Raw genomic sequence first — 16,677 nt, forward strand, 5'->3', positions numbered from 1 at the left:
AATCGGATCACTCTGGTTAGTGTGAATTTTTGTATCAACAATATAAAAATTTTATGTCCACCTTGTGAAAAAAAATAAAATACCATCTTAAGATTATAAACATTTAACACGAATCTTAGCATAAAACATGAGATTGAAAAGTTAATATAGATACAATAAACCACCATTGAGTGACTTGATGGTAAAAAGGTAAAAGGAGGTTTTATTAGCTCATGAGTTCAAGTCTTCACAGGCCCTGATAAGGGTGACCACTGAGGAGCTTACCTGGATGTCAACTCTAAGACCTCAAAAAATTAATTGAGGTGTGTGTAAGTTGACCCGAACATCGTCAGTAATTAATATATATATATATATTATAGCTATATATTTATATATAATATTAATATATTATAGAGAGAGAGAGAGAGAGAGAGAGAGAGAGAGTTGAGTAGAGTTTATGAAGTAGGATTCCTTAAATAGATTTTCTCAAATTTAAAGTTTTGTATAAAAGATTTTAGTAACATCGTTGGTTTTAATATAAAAGGAATGGCAAAAATAAAATATTAATGATCTTATTTAATTATTCATAAGTTCTTTTTTTTTCCCGTTATCAACAATGAAAATATTAAAAAAAAAACTCTTTTAATAACAGATAGCGCCAACTATTTTATCATGTTAATAGAAATGGTGTGTTTGGTTTATTATTTTGGATAAGATTTTGGGAATAATATTGGGTAGTTGAATAGGGGAGTATTATGAGGTAAAATTTAAAAATTTCTAAAAGATCCCCTAGGTTTGCTAATTTAATTAAACACCCCAATATGTAAAAAAATTGTAAAATGACAAAAACACCCCCACCACTAGCAGTGCCAGATTCTAGCCACCACCGCCAGAATCTGGCCAGAAAATTACATTACAACATAGACCGGTCGGATCTATGTCGTAATGTGTCGATATGGCCTTTTCCGGCCAGATCCACCACAGATCTGGCCGAAAAAGGCCAGATCTACAGCCAAATATGGCCGTCGACAGTTGCAAAAGTCCATCTTTGGCCTTCAGCGGCTGACGATATCGCTGTCGTTGTCGGTTAACAACTACCATTTCTTTGGCTGTCGCTAATAGACAGATCGGTGAATTACTGGCCTTTTTCGGTAGTGGTGTAGGCCGTTGTAATAGATTCTGGCTACCACAGATGATGGTTGCTGGAATATGGCAAGTATGGGTTTAGGGGGTGTTTTTTTTTTTAACTTTTTAAACTTTTTTTTGGGTATTTAATGAAATTAGTAAACTTAAGGGGTCTAAAAGTAATTAAAAATACAATAATATTTCTCAAATAATGTGCCAAACAATATTTGGGGAATAGGATTGGGAATATGTATAATAACACGTTTGATTTATTATTTTGGATATGATTTTGAGAATAATATTGGGTAGTTAAATGGGGGAGTATTACGAGATAAAATTTAAAAATTTATAAAAAGACTCATAGGTTTGCTAAGTTAATTAAACACCCCAACATGTAAAATGACAAAAACACCCTCACCACTCGCAGTGCCAGATTCCAGCCATCACTGCTGGAATCTGGCTGGAAAATTGCGTTACGACACAGACAGGTTGGATCTGCGTCGTAACGCATCGATATAGCCTTTTCTGGCTAAATCCACCACGGATTTGGCTGAAAAAGGCTAGATCTACAACTAGATGACGGCCAGATCTGTGAACTGTCGGTAAGTTCTGATCGTGGTGTAGGCCGTTGGATAGATTCCGGCTACCACCGATGGTGGTTACCAGAATCTGACAAGTATGGGTTGATGGGGGTGTTTTTGTTAATTTTTAAATTTGTTTTTCCTGGAGGTATTTAATGAAATTAATAAACTTAAAGGGTCTAAAAATAATTAAAAAAATATAGTAATATTTTTAGAATAATGTGTCAAATAATATTTAGAGAATAGGATTGGGAATATGGGTAGAAATAATAAGACAAAAGCACCCAATTATTTAACCAAACGCACCAATATTTAATATTATTAAAAATATTTTTTTCTAATAAATATCTTAAATAGTAAAGCTTTGAAGCCTGCGTCGCATTGGTCCAGCTAGAAGGTAGACGTACCACTCACTTACACAGTGGACAAAATTCCAGCCAAAATATCTTCTGACCTGACAGCAAAAACTTGTATAAATTAACCTCGACATCTCGGATACAATAATTCTCTTTGGAACACCAATCTTTTAATTAATAAAGAAGGGCATCCATGTCATTTTCACCCTTCATCCCCCTGTATCCTTTCTATTCCATGCACACCTATCACCCATACATACATGACATGATGGTTCAACGAGATGACGTGGCAGCGCTGCCCTCTTAGGCGAGAGAGAAAAATATCATTGCCACGTATGCATCAAGCTAAGCACATCTAAAGATCTCCTCTCTCCCTCTGCCAAACAACCACCTCTTAATAAATCCCAAGCAACGGAAAAAAAGCTAAAAAATCTTTAGTCTAAAAAAAGAAAACTAAAAAAACAAAAATCTCTCTGGTTTTTTATTTTATTTTTTACTGTGACAATTGTATGCTTTTACAGAGAAGCAAGTAGTCTTCAAATTGTGGCTTTAATTTTAATTTCTTCATAATAAGAGATTGAGATGCCATCAGCTCCTGGTTGCTCTGTAAGTTTCATTTTTTTTTTAATGATTTTTTTTTTTTTTTTGGTATCTTTTGGAGAGTTTGAGACTGATTTTAGGTGCGTTTTTGGTGTAGTTTTTTTGAATTTTTTTAAAAGAAGATTTGTTCGTTGTTCAGCAGTAGCTTGAATGAACAGGCAGCAACTGGTTCTGTCTTTGAAAAACAGAAAACAAAAAATGAAGAAAACGTTTTTGTCTGTTATGTGCTTTTGTAAAACATTGATTGAACTTGGAGAGTTATGTGAATTAATTTTACTTTTCGTTAAGATTTCTGAGTCTCTACTATTCATTTTTTTAATTTTTTTTTGTTAATTAATTTATATTTATTTTGCAGAATTTTGGATTTTTATCATAATTTTGGCTAGTAAATATCGAGATTTTTGAAGTTTGAGAGTGCTGAGAAGTAGCGAGTGAGAGGTTGACGACCTGTAGTGGATTGATTTTTTTCAACAACAAGAAGCAAAACTGACGTCGTTTTGGGCGCTTGATTGGAATGTTAAACTACGAAATTTTGATTCTTGATTGGTAGGGTTTGCGTTGTGTTGTTGTTGCATGTGATTGGCGTAAAAGAGAGAAAGTTAATATTGGATTTGGAAGATAAATTTAGATGGCCAGTTCATCTGAGAGGTGGACTGATGGTCTTCAGTTCTCCTCACTGTTCTGGCCTCCACCTCAAGATGCTCAACAACGAAAGGTACAAGTGCTCTCTATTGCTCTGATGCATCTTTCTTTTGCTTAGTGTTGGTTTCATGTGCTTGCTTTGTTGTATATGGTTTTGTTTTGATACAAGAGGCTAAAGAAATGGTTGCTGCAGAATAATGTTCTTTGTGTGTGAAGAAAATAATTTTAGGGGTAGCCTCGATGGAATAAATGAGTGTTTTGGTAGATATGAAACTGGAGAGTGAAGTTTATGTGATAATTTCTGGATTTCAGTGCATGCTTGCCAGCATGCGAGTAGGGGTGATGGCTTGGTTAGTAAGGAAATGGATGCTGCAGGATATTATCCTGTTAGCATGGACAAAATTAACATTATAAACAGCCTTGATGGAGCACATGAGTTTTTCAGTCAATACGAAACTTAAGAGTGAAGTTTATGTGAGAATTTCTGGATATTAATGCATATTGGTGTGTGTATTAATAGCAGTGCTATCTTGATTATGATTACAAGATGAGTTTGCTGTGTGGAAGAAACAATAAACTCACAGATTTAAGCTGATGACAACGGTCCTACTGTGTGATGTTTAAAATGCTGCTAAAAAATTGTGTTGTGGGAAAGTGGACAAAATTTTCTGCCGGTCTGTTAGCTCTGACTTGTTTGAATAAGCATGAATAAAAAATTGATTTATTGATGGAACACATTAAAATTTAGTGTCTGAAATGGTTGGGAATAAACCATAAAACATTCTGGGTATGTATTCTTATTTATTTATTTATTTTAAATAATACAGAATTCAAGGCATTCCTATATCCACGAGTTGTATTTTATATGTTGTTTGCTTTCTTTTTATTTATTTTTTTCAGTTTTTTTAGTTTTTATTTTATATATAATTCATACCATGCAACTAGTATTGGTTAACTGAAATTAAATGATTTTGTATGAATCTAGTTTTCTTTCTTGCTGCACCTTTGTATGGTGGGTGCTTCACTTTCTACTTGGGGTTCAGATCTTAGATTTTGTGGAAGTTGAAATGATGGAGAGACTCAATACTGTACTGACCTACTTGAGGTGATTGAATTTGTTAGTCTTAATTAATTGAAGAATGATAGGAGAGTCTGGATATTTGACAGTTGGTTCAAACTTGCTGCAAATTTTTCTGTAATAGGCTCATTGATGTTTCTAAGGCTTCATTTTTAGCACTCTGAAATGATATAGAAGGCCCAAGGACCTAGCAAAGTGAAGTTGTTAGCTTGGTCTATTGTACACAGGAAACAAACTCAATTCAAATGATTTGGTTCAAAGAAGAATACCAAATATGTCCCTGTCTTCTACCTGGTATATTCTGTGCAAAAAAAACAAATTAATGCTGCCCATCAATTCATGCATTGCTCCATAGTTAGCTTTTTTTGGTATAATCTGATTATGGCTTTTAATCTAACCTTGTACCGTCCATCTTGTTATTCAGCACTCAAGGGCCTAGGCTTTGCATTTAGATATATTGAATTATTGTATAGTTGTTGCTCTGCCTAATCCTTTTACACTGGTCTTGGTCTCTTCCGTTACCAAAACTATGTGTTTATTGAAATGTATTTTCGCCCCTGCCCATCCCTGAATTGAAGTGCCTGGAGAGTGTGGAGGTCTCCTATAAAAAAATTAAAAATAAAATAAAATAAAATAAAAAGTGTGGAGATTGTAAATGAGAGTTCTATGAAGTCATGTATTACTGAAATTTACTCCTTCAAATATTGCTGTTGTGTTTCATACCCTATGATTAAGTTGCCTCAAATTTGCCAATAGATGTTTTATTGTTCTACCATGTGACCTGAATCACTGAGTCTGCAAAAGTAGTTGAGGGTGTCCTTGACTTGCTGCAGGAACCTCCTTAACAGATTTTGATTGTAATTTGCCACTGCAAGCAGTCTAGATCTAGATTATGAATTTAATCTTCTCAAAGAATGTCTAACATAGAAATAACTGAAACCAAAAGTAGGCTTAACCATCCTTTAGAGCGCAAGTTTACGAAATAGTTTAAATGCAGAAAAGAAAGCATTGTTTTATGCTTCATATTTCTGCCTATAAACATAGTGGGAAGAAGAAAATGGAAAAAAATTGATGTCTTTTGCAAATCCTGCGGAAATGGAGAAGAATTGCCTTTTTGCTTTTTAGCACCATAAATAATTTTCTTTAATTTCGATTCTTGAAACAGTCCACAGTAATCAGGTCCATGGAAATAGTAATTATCATATTTTCCGTGCGTAGAAGTAATTGCTTGTTCAGTGGTGGAGACAGTTTTCTAGCATGCTAGAGAGAGATTTGAGAGTAGAATTGCTACTGCTTTTTGTTATGACCGTTGTGGTGCATTTGGAAGGACATAGGCAAAAGGGATTGAGAGGATGGAAACACTTGGTGTCTATTGTTTAATTGGTGTTGATACTCTTTAGTCTTTACTCACTTTCTGTTTCTGTCTCCTTACTCATGAATTTTTCATTCTCTGAATGCGTTGACTTTATATATTTAAGAGACAAATTTCATCGATATAGGTGCAACTAAAATACTGATAGACTTCACGGTATTAATTTTTCATTGATGACCTCCATCGAATTTGACAAATTTTATATAACGTCAAGGGAGGTTCTAGTTTAGGTGAGGTTCTGTGATGATTTTCAAAATGTGTAGGGATGTTGGGACATTATTGATGAAATTTGGAATCAGTGGGGCTTGCTTCTTTTAGGCAAATATGGGAAGGTGAATAAGTTTATCCTGATTTAGATATATCTAGGAGCGCCTTTTTGTTACTAACTTTGGTCAAAGATTATGATCCCATAGCTTCTTGTACTACATTATTTGCTATTTGAAATGCAAAGAAAAAGGAAATTGTGCTTATAACCCAAAAATTTTCTAAGATCTTTGTGCCCCTTCTTTCTTCTTCTTGATTTGGCACTTGAACTTCTGGTGGAAATTTGTTCTTAGGTTATGATGTCTGGAAAGAAACAGTCATCAGTATATAGGGAAAACAATACAAAGCTCAGTGTCTCTATTATTTTTCACTCATAAATGAGATTGAGATAAGAAGAGTCTTCTAGTTTAGAAATAATAATCCTGCAATATGTGAGATCATGTATCCCTATCTGAATATTGTCACCCTTCACCCTTGATATACTTACAGGTAAGTCTCTTCGGTGTTAATTATGCTAGGAACTGAGTGTCTACCTCATGAACATTACGGTTCTTCTGCAGGTTTAATGTGAAACCTTTGTCAGTAAAACATTTGAGTGTGAATATAATGTATCATCTTATGATTGTTTTTTTAGTCTTCTGTTATGTTATCCGTGTTTCTTTCATTTTTAGTTTATAGATTCCTGTCTTTCTAATTCCATTTATACAGTTATTGATTTTGTATTTGTTTATCTCTTGGCCCCTTAAAGGTTCAAACTAAAGCCTATGTTGAGTACTTTGGCCAATTCACATCAGAACAATTTCGGGAGGATATAGCTGAGGTATACTCAATCTCTGTATAAATTTATCATGTGCAACATGAAATGAAAATAAACTCTATTAGTTCATTCAGTTCAGTATAAAAAAATGATAATTTGCAGTAAGATTTGTTAGAGTTAAGAGATTTTTAGAGATGTTGCTTACTCTTTACATGCTTGTGCAGTTGATTCGTAACCGTTATCCATCAAAGGAGAAGCGCCTTTTTGATGATGTCTTAGGTATTGCTTCTTTACCCATGTTAGTTTATGAAACAATTGATTGTCACCTTCAATTTATCATATTCGAGATTTTTTTCTTGGTTCTATATGATTACTTTTTGCATTTATTCAATGTACAGCAATGTTTGTTCTTCATCATCCGGAGCATGGGCATGCTGTTCTTCTTCCAATTATTTCATGTATCATTGATGGAACGCTGGTGTATGATAGTAGTGCTCCTCCATTTGCTTCTTTCATTTCTGTCGTCTGTCCTAGCAGTGAGGTATGGTGCTGAATAATTAATCTGCTAGAACTTTCATATCACTGAAACCCAACACCACCCTCTCCTCCCAACCAAAAAAAAAAAAACCCTACTTTATTTCTTAAATAACATGCCGAATATTGTTTGTTCATCATAAACTGTACTTCAGACTGCATTCAATTTTACACAGTGATATCTATATCTTCGATTCAAATTTGTTCAACAGAGAATGGAAAATACTTCACAATTTGAAGAGGAACTCCATAGTGGTAATTCATACAATTACATCTTTTTTGCAGAATGAGTACTCTGAGCAGTGGGCTCTGGCATGTGGTGAAATTTTGCGAATTTTAACCCATTATAACCGCCCAATATACAATTTGGAACAACAGAATAGTGAAACAGAGAGAAGCAATAGTGGTAGCCTGGCTACGACCAGTGACTCTAGAGATGGAGAATCTGCTCATGTGCCTTTGATGCTACATGATAGGAAACCTTTGAGGCCTTTGTCTCCCTGGATTACTGATATATTGCTTGCTGCCCCACTTGGTATCAGAAGTGACTACTTCCGCTGGTAAGTGAATTTTTTCATTCTTGCATATTGTTGTAACTATGGCTGGTGAAGTAACAGAAAATAATTATAGTCTAGTAGAAACAACAAATTGGGGACTGATTCTACTCAAACACTGTTGGAGCTACTTCTTAAGGAGAAATCAAGGAAACCAAAAAGCAGTAGAATATTTAAAAAATTCTAGAGAAAACCCTGATATTTTACCAGTGGAATACAATGATTACATTGAATGGATGCTGCCCCCTTTTATTTCACTAGCCTACTGCAATCTTCTAGTTAACTTTTAAGTTTCTAGGATGAATTTAAGAGCCCTTATAATTTTGGACTTCTTTTACTATTGCATTTACTGAATATAGATTGACTATTTATTTAATAACAAAAATCTTTTTTATGCATTTTTACTTGACTCTTTGACTGTTCATTTATTAATTGAAATCCATTTCCAATACTCTTTAATTGCCACATTATTTAGGGAAGTCATCAATGTTATGCTGCTCGTGTCTAATATTTTATATGGCCCACCAGGTTGCACCTAAACCAATCTTCTTTTCTTTATAGATATAAGAAACAAAAGGAAGGATTGTATTAATCAAAGAAAATAATACATCATAGTTAGAGTGAACCTCAAGTCCACTAAAACAAAAGAAAAAAGGGAATGAAAAATATAAACGAAGCCACTGCAACTTTCCAATCCATTTGAATGTAGAAAAAGAATTCACCTGAAACTGTTTAGTGACTGAAGCCTGCAAAGAAGCAAGAACATGATTTTTATTGCGAAGCAAATTCCAATCTAGCCACTTCAACTTTCCAATCCTTTTGTTGTCATTTGCACTGGTGTAGGGAAAACCATGAAGCTTAGTAATTTTAGCTCAGACTTTAGTTTGAGCATTATGGCTGTCAAGGATACTTCTCTGTGATTGAGTGGGCTATTCAAATCTATGAGAGAGTACACAATTGTTGTGCTTCACTCTGCAATTTCTATGCAGATGTTGTCAAATGCGTGAAACAAGCTGTCAGTTGGTGTCATTGTCATGAGAAAGTCGGGAAGTTGTAAATTCTATATATCTTTTCTCTTGCTCCACTGGACCTGCTAAATTTATTTCTCTCCTCTTGAACCTCAAGAATACCTAGTCAAGTGAACATCAAGAAAAACATGTTGCTGCACCCTTTTGGTTGAGCAGCATAGTGATTTCATTGATGATATTTTCACACTTATAGTTGATGATGAGTATTGGCTTGCCACAAAACTTGCCTTAGAATTGTTGTCAATTAGTATTTTCCCTTTATGTCATTTCTTTCTCCCTACTTTATTATTGGAATCAATGGCAGGGATGCTATATGCTGTTTTATCAATCTCACACACCTTTCTGTGTGTTAACAGGTGCAGTGGTGTTATGGGTAAATATGCAGCTGGAGAGCTCAAACCCCCAACAACTGGTTAGTGGAATTATATATTCTGGAAAATATCTGGAAAATATAGATAGTGTTTTTTTAATTCCCAAGACTCTGCCTTTTGTATCTGAATTTTATTGATGCCTTCGCATTCTTCTTTACATTAGTTCAACCTTTATAGTTTTAGCCTTTTAGGAGTCCATTTACTTTAAAGCTTGTGTCTTAACTATAAATAAATTAATAGAATTGCTCAAAGGCTTATGCTTTTGACTGCTGCATACGCAATGGAAGTGAAAGATAGATTATACCTCTAGTTTTGTTCCATGTCATTAATTACAATAGCAGAGAGGAATATTACATAACACTAACTAATGTTCTGCTGTTTTCGAGCTAGCTTCTTCTCGTGGATCTGGCAAGCATCCTCAGCTCATGCCATCAACTCCAAGGTGGGCTGTTGCAAATGGTGCTGGTGTTATATTAAGTGTGTGTGACGATGAAGTTGCCCGCTATGAGACTGCTACTTTAACAGCAGCTGCTGTCCCTGCACTTCTACTTCCTCCTGCAACAACAGCTTTGGATGAACATCTTGTTGCTGGGCTTCCAGCACTTGAGCCATATGCGCGTTTATTTCATCGGTAAATTTCTGAACCTTCTAGTGCATCTGTCTGGTTTTTCTTCAGCATGAAGGTGAGTTGTGTGTTTTAATTTTTACAGACCTATGCATTGAACATGATAAATCCCTAAAATCTGGATACGGGACATTATTATTCATGTCTGTACTGTGTAATTTACTTCTAGTATATAATTTACCAAAGTTTCCTGTTGGAGCTTAAAAGAAATTGAAAGTAGAAAATGATGGAAATATATTTGCTTCACATATAGGCACTGTAAACTATATATTGATCATCTAAAGTTGTGCCATTTTGAGATTGTCTAAAGAGGCCCTGAACATGGGTGGACTGGGATGTAATGTTTACAAGTGTTGAACATGGCTGTTGTCACTAAATTTAGATGTCCTTCCTATGGTAGTATTCTTCATCTTTTATTTTATTTTTCTGCATCAGTTATTATGCCATTGCAACTCCAAGTGCTACTCAGAGACTTCTTCTTGGACTTCTGGAAGCACCACCATCATGGGCTCCAGATGCGCTTGATGCTGCTGTACAGCTTGTGGAACTTCTCCGGGCAGCTGAAGATTATGCATCTGGCATAAGGGTAAGGCAAATACTTTTGGTTACATGTTTCAAGTTGTTATGAGCTTGCATCAATGTCAGTTTTATTTCACCCATGTCATTCAAATTTTTGGCAGCCCCTTAGTTTGTAAAATTGAGTTTTAGGTCATTGTATCTCTCAGATTTTTTTATTGTTTATTTTTAATTCAACTAGATTTATCACCTAAAGTAATAAAAGGCTATTGTGTTCAACTCATTTCTTATAAAGAATATCTGAGACATTGACTTAAAATCAGAAGGCTGCAAAATATACTTCCATGCTTTGACTATTATTGAACGTTAAGTGTTTGACTGTCACTGGTTTCTTAACAACCAAGGTACTAATGTCAAATTTGAAGTATCATGAATGATGTGCCTCATGTGATCACCTGTTTTGTTTAACTAGGGGACAAATTGACATTAGGGAACAAACTGACATTAGCTGTACACAAGAAGGAACTAACAGAAGGAATCTTTTTAATGGAGGTTGTTCTGTGTTAGATGGTTTACTAAATCTAACCTGAGCTACCTATCACATAGATTTTCACTGAAATGAGATTGGTTGCTGAGGGACAGCAGATTCTAGTGTGTGTGTTTTTTAAGCAACAGCTTTTCTTATTTTTCTTAATTATTTGATTTCGTTGATGCAGCTTCCTCAAAACTGGATGCATTTGCATTTTTTGCGTGCAATAGGTGTTGCAATGTCCATGAGAGCAGGTATAGCTGCTGATGCTGCTGCAGCTTTACTTTTCCGTATACTCTCACAACCTGCTTTACTGTTTCCTCCACTAAGGCAAGTTGAGGGAGTTGAAGTTCTACATGAAGATCCTGGTGGTTATATTTCAAGCTACAGGAAGCAGGTATTGGTTATCAATGTTAATTTTCGGCTTTTTACACTTTCATTCTCCAGGTTTATGATTTTGGTTGCCACAAAACAGTTGATGCTCTGCTCCATTTGAGCTTATAAGTTTCTTGTTTTCAGTTCATTATGTATTTGTTTCTGCTGTATCTGATTATCATCCCAACATTTTCCTACCAGATGGAAGTGCCTGCGGCTGAAGCAACCATTGAAGCAACTGCCCAAGGGATTGCATCTGTGCTTTGTGCCCATGGCCCTGAGGTTGAATGGAGAATTTGTACCATATGGGAAGCTGCTTATGGACTGATTCCTTTAAGTTCTTCAGCTGTCGATCTTCCTGAAATCATCGTTGCGACTCCATTGCAACCTCCCATATTATCATGGAACCTTTACATACCTCTTCTGAAGGTCCTGGAATATCTTCCTCGTGGAAGTCCATCAGAAGCATGTCTCATGAAGATATTTGTTGCCACTGTTGAAGCCATCCTTCAGAGAACATTTCCACCTGAGTCGTCCAGAGAGCACAATAGAAGGACTAGATATCTAACCAGCATAGGGTCTGCCTCCAAAAACCTTGCTGTGGCTGAGCTTCGAACAATGGTCCATTCACTCTTTCTAGAATCTTGTGCCTCTGTAGAGCTTGCTTCACGCCTGCTTTTTGTTGTCTTAACTGTATGTGTTAGTCATGAAGCTCAGACCAGTGGGAGCAAGAGACCAAGAGGTGAAGAAAGTTACTTTCCTGATGAGAGCACTGAGGAATTACATGTGACATACGAAAAACAGGGAGATTCAAAAACTAGGAAGCTGAAAAAACAAGGACCTGTAGCAGCATTTGATTCTTATGTTTTGGCTGCTGTTTGTGCTCTTGCCTGTGAGCTTCAGTTGTTCCCTCTGATTTCAAGGGGTATTAATCATTCAAACTTGAAAGATGGCCAAGCTATAGCCAAGCCTGCCAAAATAAATGGATCCACTAAGGAGTGCAAAACTAGTATTGATTCAGCGATTCATCATACTCACAGAATCTTGGCAATTTTGGAGGCACTTTTTTTGCTGAAGCCATCATCTATTGGCACGTCATGGAGTTACAGTTCTAATGAGATAGTTGCTGCAGCTATGGTTGCCGCACATGTTTCAGAACTATTTAGAAGGTCAAAGGCTTGCATGCATGCTCTCTCTGTGTTGGTTAGATGCAAGTGGGATAATGAAATTTATTCTAGGGCAACATCTCTATATAATCTCATAGATATTCACAGCAAAGCTGTTGCTTCCATTGTTAACAAGGCTGAGCCATTAGAAGCACACTTAATGCATACGCCTATATGGAAAGAGTCTATTGTATGTTCTGGTAGCAGAAAACAGAACAAATGTACAAGCAGTGGCTGCTTTGATTCAGGACAGCAATCTTTCTCTCGATCTGAAGATTCAGCCCGTTCAGAAATTCATCTTAGAAGTGACGGGGCATCACGTTCAGGTGAAGGCTCAGGCATTACCAGTTTCCCATTGGATGCCTCAGATTTAGCCAATTTCCTCACTAAGGACAGGCATATTGGGTTTAGTTGCAGTGCACAAGTTCTTCTAAGATCAGTGCTTGCAGAGAAACAAGAGTTATGTTTTTCTGTTGTTTCGCTTCTGTGGAACAAGTTGATTGCTTCCCCGGAAACCCAACCTAGTGCCGAAAGCACTTCTGCCCAACAAGGATGGAGACAGGTAATCTAATGTGTTCCCTGAATTTGTTTTAATTTTATTTATTTTCTCGATCGTATTGGCACCTGATATTTTGTAACTAAGTTGAAATTACGGTGTGAAACAATTATTCAGGAAATAATAGGAGCCTGAAAGAACTTGTCATCCTACAAAAGCCTAATCATTGTTGTGTTGATGGAAGTTGCAAATTTGACATGTTTCCCTGTTGTCTCTCTCCACTATTTTAATGCTGGGAATTCTTGTTAACATATCTTATAAGCTTTAAAAGTTTATCTGTGCCCATTTAGGATAGTCCAATTAAGGTTGCCCGCAATGTAGATATGATCAACTTTGTATTTTTGGTAGAACCTTGGATCTCTTTCCTTTGCAAGCCACTTAGGTTAGAGACTTTCATGGTTATCATTATAGAGATTAGTTTTTTTATGCAATGTAGAAAAAAAGTTTATGAATGGATGGAAACTATTGCCAACCCAACTAAAGGAGATAAACAAAACATATCCCTCAGAAATAATGAGGAAGGTATAAATTTTGACAGGTGCCTTATGCCCAACATAGTGGGTGTGGTCTGGTTGACTGAATGACAGAAGGAACAGGCACAACAGACTTCACTAATTAAAGTTATTCTACAAAAGTCTCAAGCATTTGATCCCCAACACCTGGACCGAATTTCAATTTATAGTCCTAGTGCTTTCTTGTCTACCTTATACTGTTCGATTATAAAGCTTTGAAACTGTTCAGTGTTATGTGAATTTCACTGCTCTTCAGTGGTTACATCTTTAGTCCCCCCCTTTTTAAACAACCTACACGCATACAATTTGATCTTTCCACTTCTTGCCAGGGCTGCATGGTTTGTTTTTTGCTGTAGCTTCGTACTTGTTTGGGAGGTAGGTCTTCATAATAGCAGACGACCCTTTCTAGCCAAGTGATATGGGGTTTTCCCACTTAACCTTATTCATCTTGACTTTACTGCCTCTAAGAGTCTTGGATATTGAAGACAATTACTTCTCATGCGGTAGTTGTCGTTAACTACAATATCAGATGTGATTCTAATTCCATGTGACACAACTGTTCAAACAATATAATTGTGTTCACTATCTTATTGTTTGCATTATGTATATATGTATATTCATGTATTAAATAGATTGTAATAGTAGCAGGTAACCGCAATTTATGTAACTGATATATACATGAGATCATATGCAGCCGTAGAGCAGTCAATGCAATTGATTCAGTTTGCTTGGTTTCATATATTTTATAGTTTCTTTTCTGACCATTTATGTGGATGTATTTAGGTAGTTGATGCACTATGCAATGTTGTATCATCATCGCCAACAAAAGCAGCTACAGCCATTGTTCTTCAGGTCAAAATTCTGTTCAACTTATTACTATCAATTTTCTTATCAGGCATTGACTTTACCATCCACTTGATTTCCCTAATGGTGATTCCATCTCCTAAACGGGTGGACAAAAGTTTGATACTACTGTTTCTGAATTGTTTAACATAAAAGTATATATGATTTTTTATTTCCCTGTACTGGAGGAGGTGTCACCTGCATGGTTTATACGATTAGCCTTCTTCCCAGTTGATATTGCTTTTCAATTGCTTTATTTGTTTAGTCATGTATACATTTCTACTTGTCAGGCGGAGAGGGAATTGCAGCCTTGGATTGCCAAAGATGATGATCAGGGTCAGAAGATGTGGAGAATTAACCAGCGGATTGTAAAACTGATTGTGGAGCTAATGAGAAATCATGACACTCCGGAGTCACTGGTGATTTTGGCTAGTGCATCTGATCTGCTTCTACGTGCCACTGATGGAATGCTCGTTGATGGCGAAGCTTGCACACTGCCACAATTGGAGGTAATATTCCTTCAAATTAGTTTATAAAGTTACATGATTATCCCGTCACAACTATCAAGGCATTTAGTTAGCTGGTCTAGCAGTCATTTTCTTTAAGCTATTCGAACTTCATTCACTTTATATTCTTTGCTAAAAATTATATAACGGAAATTTGATTAACTGAAGGTCTATGACCTTTTATGAAGTTGTCCCAATGCAATACATGCTTTCCAATTTACTTCAAAAGCTTCACTTATTTACAATCAACATTGACCGATTGCAGTTACTGGAAGCAACTGCTAGAGCAATTCAGCCGGTCCTGCAGTGGGGACAGTCCGGGTTAGCAGTTGCAGATGGCCTTTCAAACTTGTTAAAGGTAAACAGAATCCTTTCATGGCTGCATTTATTATGTTTTTGTCCCAAGGCTGAGATATGCAAAATATTGCCATCAAGGCTTCCTATGCAGTTGATGTAGCAACTTTTTCGTCCACTTGTATGCAAAAATGTTACTCATGTGCTTTAGCTGGTTCGATGTTTGCAGTGTCGTGTATCAGCTACCATCCGATGCCTCTCTCATCCAAGTGCACATGTCCGTGCATTGAGCATTTCAGTTCTTCGTGATATTCTGCATACAAGTTCAGTTAAGTCTAATCCTAAACCACCTGACAGAAACGGCATCCATGGTCCCTCTTATCATTACTTATACATAGATGCTATTGACTGGCAAGCTGACATCGAAAAATGCTTAACTTGGGAAGCTCACAGCCGAATCGCAACAGGAATGCCTATTAAATTTCTTGATATTGCAGCGAAAGAATTAGGTTGTACTATTTCCCTATGACACCAAATAAACTCGGCAGCTACTTCAGGATTGTCATTATAATTTAATTTTCCAAGTGAGACTTACGGATAGAAATCAACCTCATCATCGATTTGGCTTAAAAAATATGGCTTGAACAACGCACTTAACTATTCTTCTAGGCACACACAGCGTCGTCACCGCCCTGAAAATCGTCCTAGGATGATTGTGTATGGTAAAACAATAGCCAGAGAGCCATGATGAGGTTTTATGTTTGTGTTGAGTAATTTGATTCTGCTCAAGCTGGATTTGTGTATGATATAGGCCCGCAGTTTCACTTTGCCGCTCAGATTTGATGGTTTATATCTCTATCATCGTACCTTCGTATTTTCAATTTTCTTTTTATCTTTTTATAATTTTTTTACATAGCTTGGATGAGCAGGGATAATATATATATATATATATATATATATATAATATCTCAATCATCCTGCTTTGATAGTTAAGTTTCTTTTCTCCATTCATTGCTTTTATTATCTTTGTATTGTAACAAAGTGATGGCAGAATGTGCATACATTTTATCTCTTAATTTTAAAATTAAACAGTCAGCTCCTTTGAAAATTTGAAAATTATTATGAACCTCTATTTTAAAGTTAATTAATGACATTTTATGGAATTTATCTGGTTAAATAATTTCAGATTAATTTAAAAAAATTAGTACTCCATTTCAGCTTTCTACGCCAATTTAATTTAGAGTAATACTAGCATTATAAAGAGGCATACAAAGAAGCATATGAAGAGATAAATTCAGCTTTGAAAGAAGGAAAAAAGTGAAAGAGAGAGGCAGTCATAAATTTCAAAGATTGAATTTATTTCTTTGTATGTCTTTTTATAAGGTTAGTAGTACTCTTTAATTTGTTTTTCTCTTTTCTTTCATTATCGTAGCAGTGGCTTGAGACAATATGAGTAACCAATCAACTCAATATATAAAATCTAATTAAATGGGTAACCCAAAACCATAATAAAA

The 16,677-nt window shown here is 35.8% G+C and overlaps 1 protein-coding gene across 2 annotated transcripts; it reads left to right on the forward strand.

Annotated features, from left to right (window-relative positions):
• Nucleotides 1-2,404: 2,404 nt before the first annotated feature.
• Nucleotides 2,405-16,044, forward strand: LOC116109588 (protein GIGANTEA). Of its 2 annotated transcripts, XM_031395821.1 has the most exons (15): nt 2,405-2,647; nt 2,997-3,356; nt 6,746-6,817; nt 6,979-7,033; nt 7,153-7,295; nt 7,574-7,848; nt 9,227-9,282; nt 9,632-9,872; nt 10,302-10,452; nt 11,099-11,308; nt 11,488-13,014; nt 14,304-14,372; nt 14,654-14,872; nt 15,135-15,227; nt 15,393-16,044. In XM_031395821.1, the coding sequence occupies exons 2-15, from the start codon at nt 3,270-3,272 to the stop codon at nt 15,690-15,692; spliced, it is 3,498 nt and encodes a 1,165-aa protein (XP_031251681.1). In that variant the 5' UTR covers nt 2,405-2,647; nt 2,997-3,269; the 3' UTR covers nt 15,693-16,044. The 2 variants fall into 2 exon arrangements, with proteins under 2 accessions (XP_031251681.1, XP_031251690.1); XM_031395830.1 differs by lacking the exons at nt 2,405-2,647; nt 2,997-3,356 and having other exon boundaries at nt 7,501-7,848.
• Nucleotides 16,045-16,677: the final 633 nt, after the last annotated feature.

The sequence above is a fragment of the Pistacia vera genome, unplaced genomic scaffold (genome assembly GCF_008641045.1).
Source record: "Pistacia vera cultivar Batoury unplaced genomic scaffold, PisVer_v2 Contig118, whole genome shotgun sequence".
Taxonomy (NCBI): domain Eukaryota; kingdom Viridiplantae; phylum Streptophyta; class Magnoliopsida; order Sapindales; family Anacardiaceae; genus Pistacia; species Pistacia vera.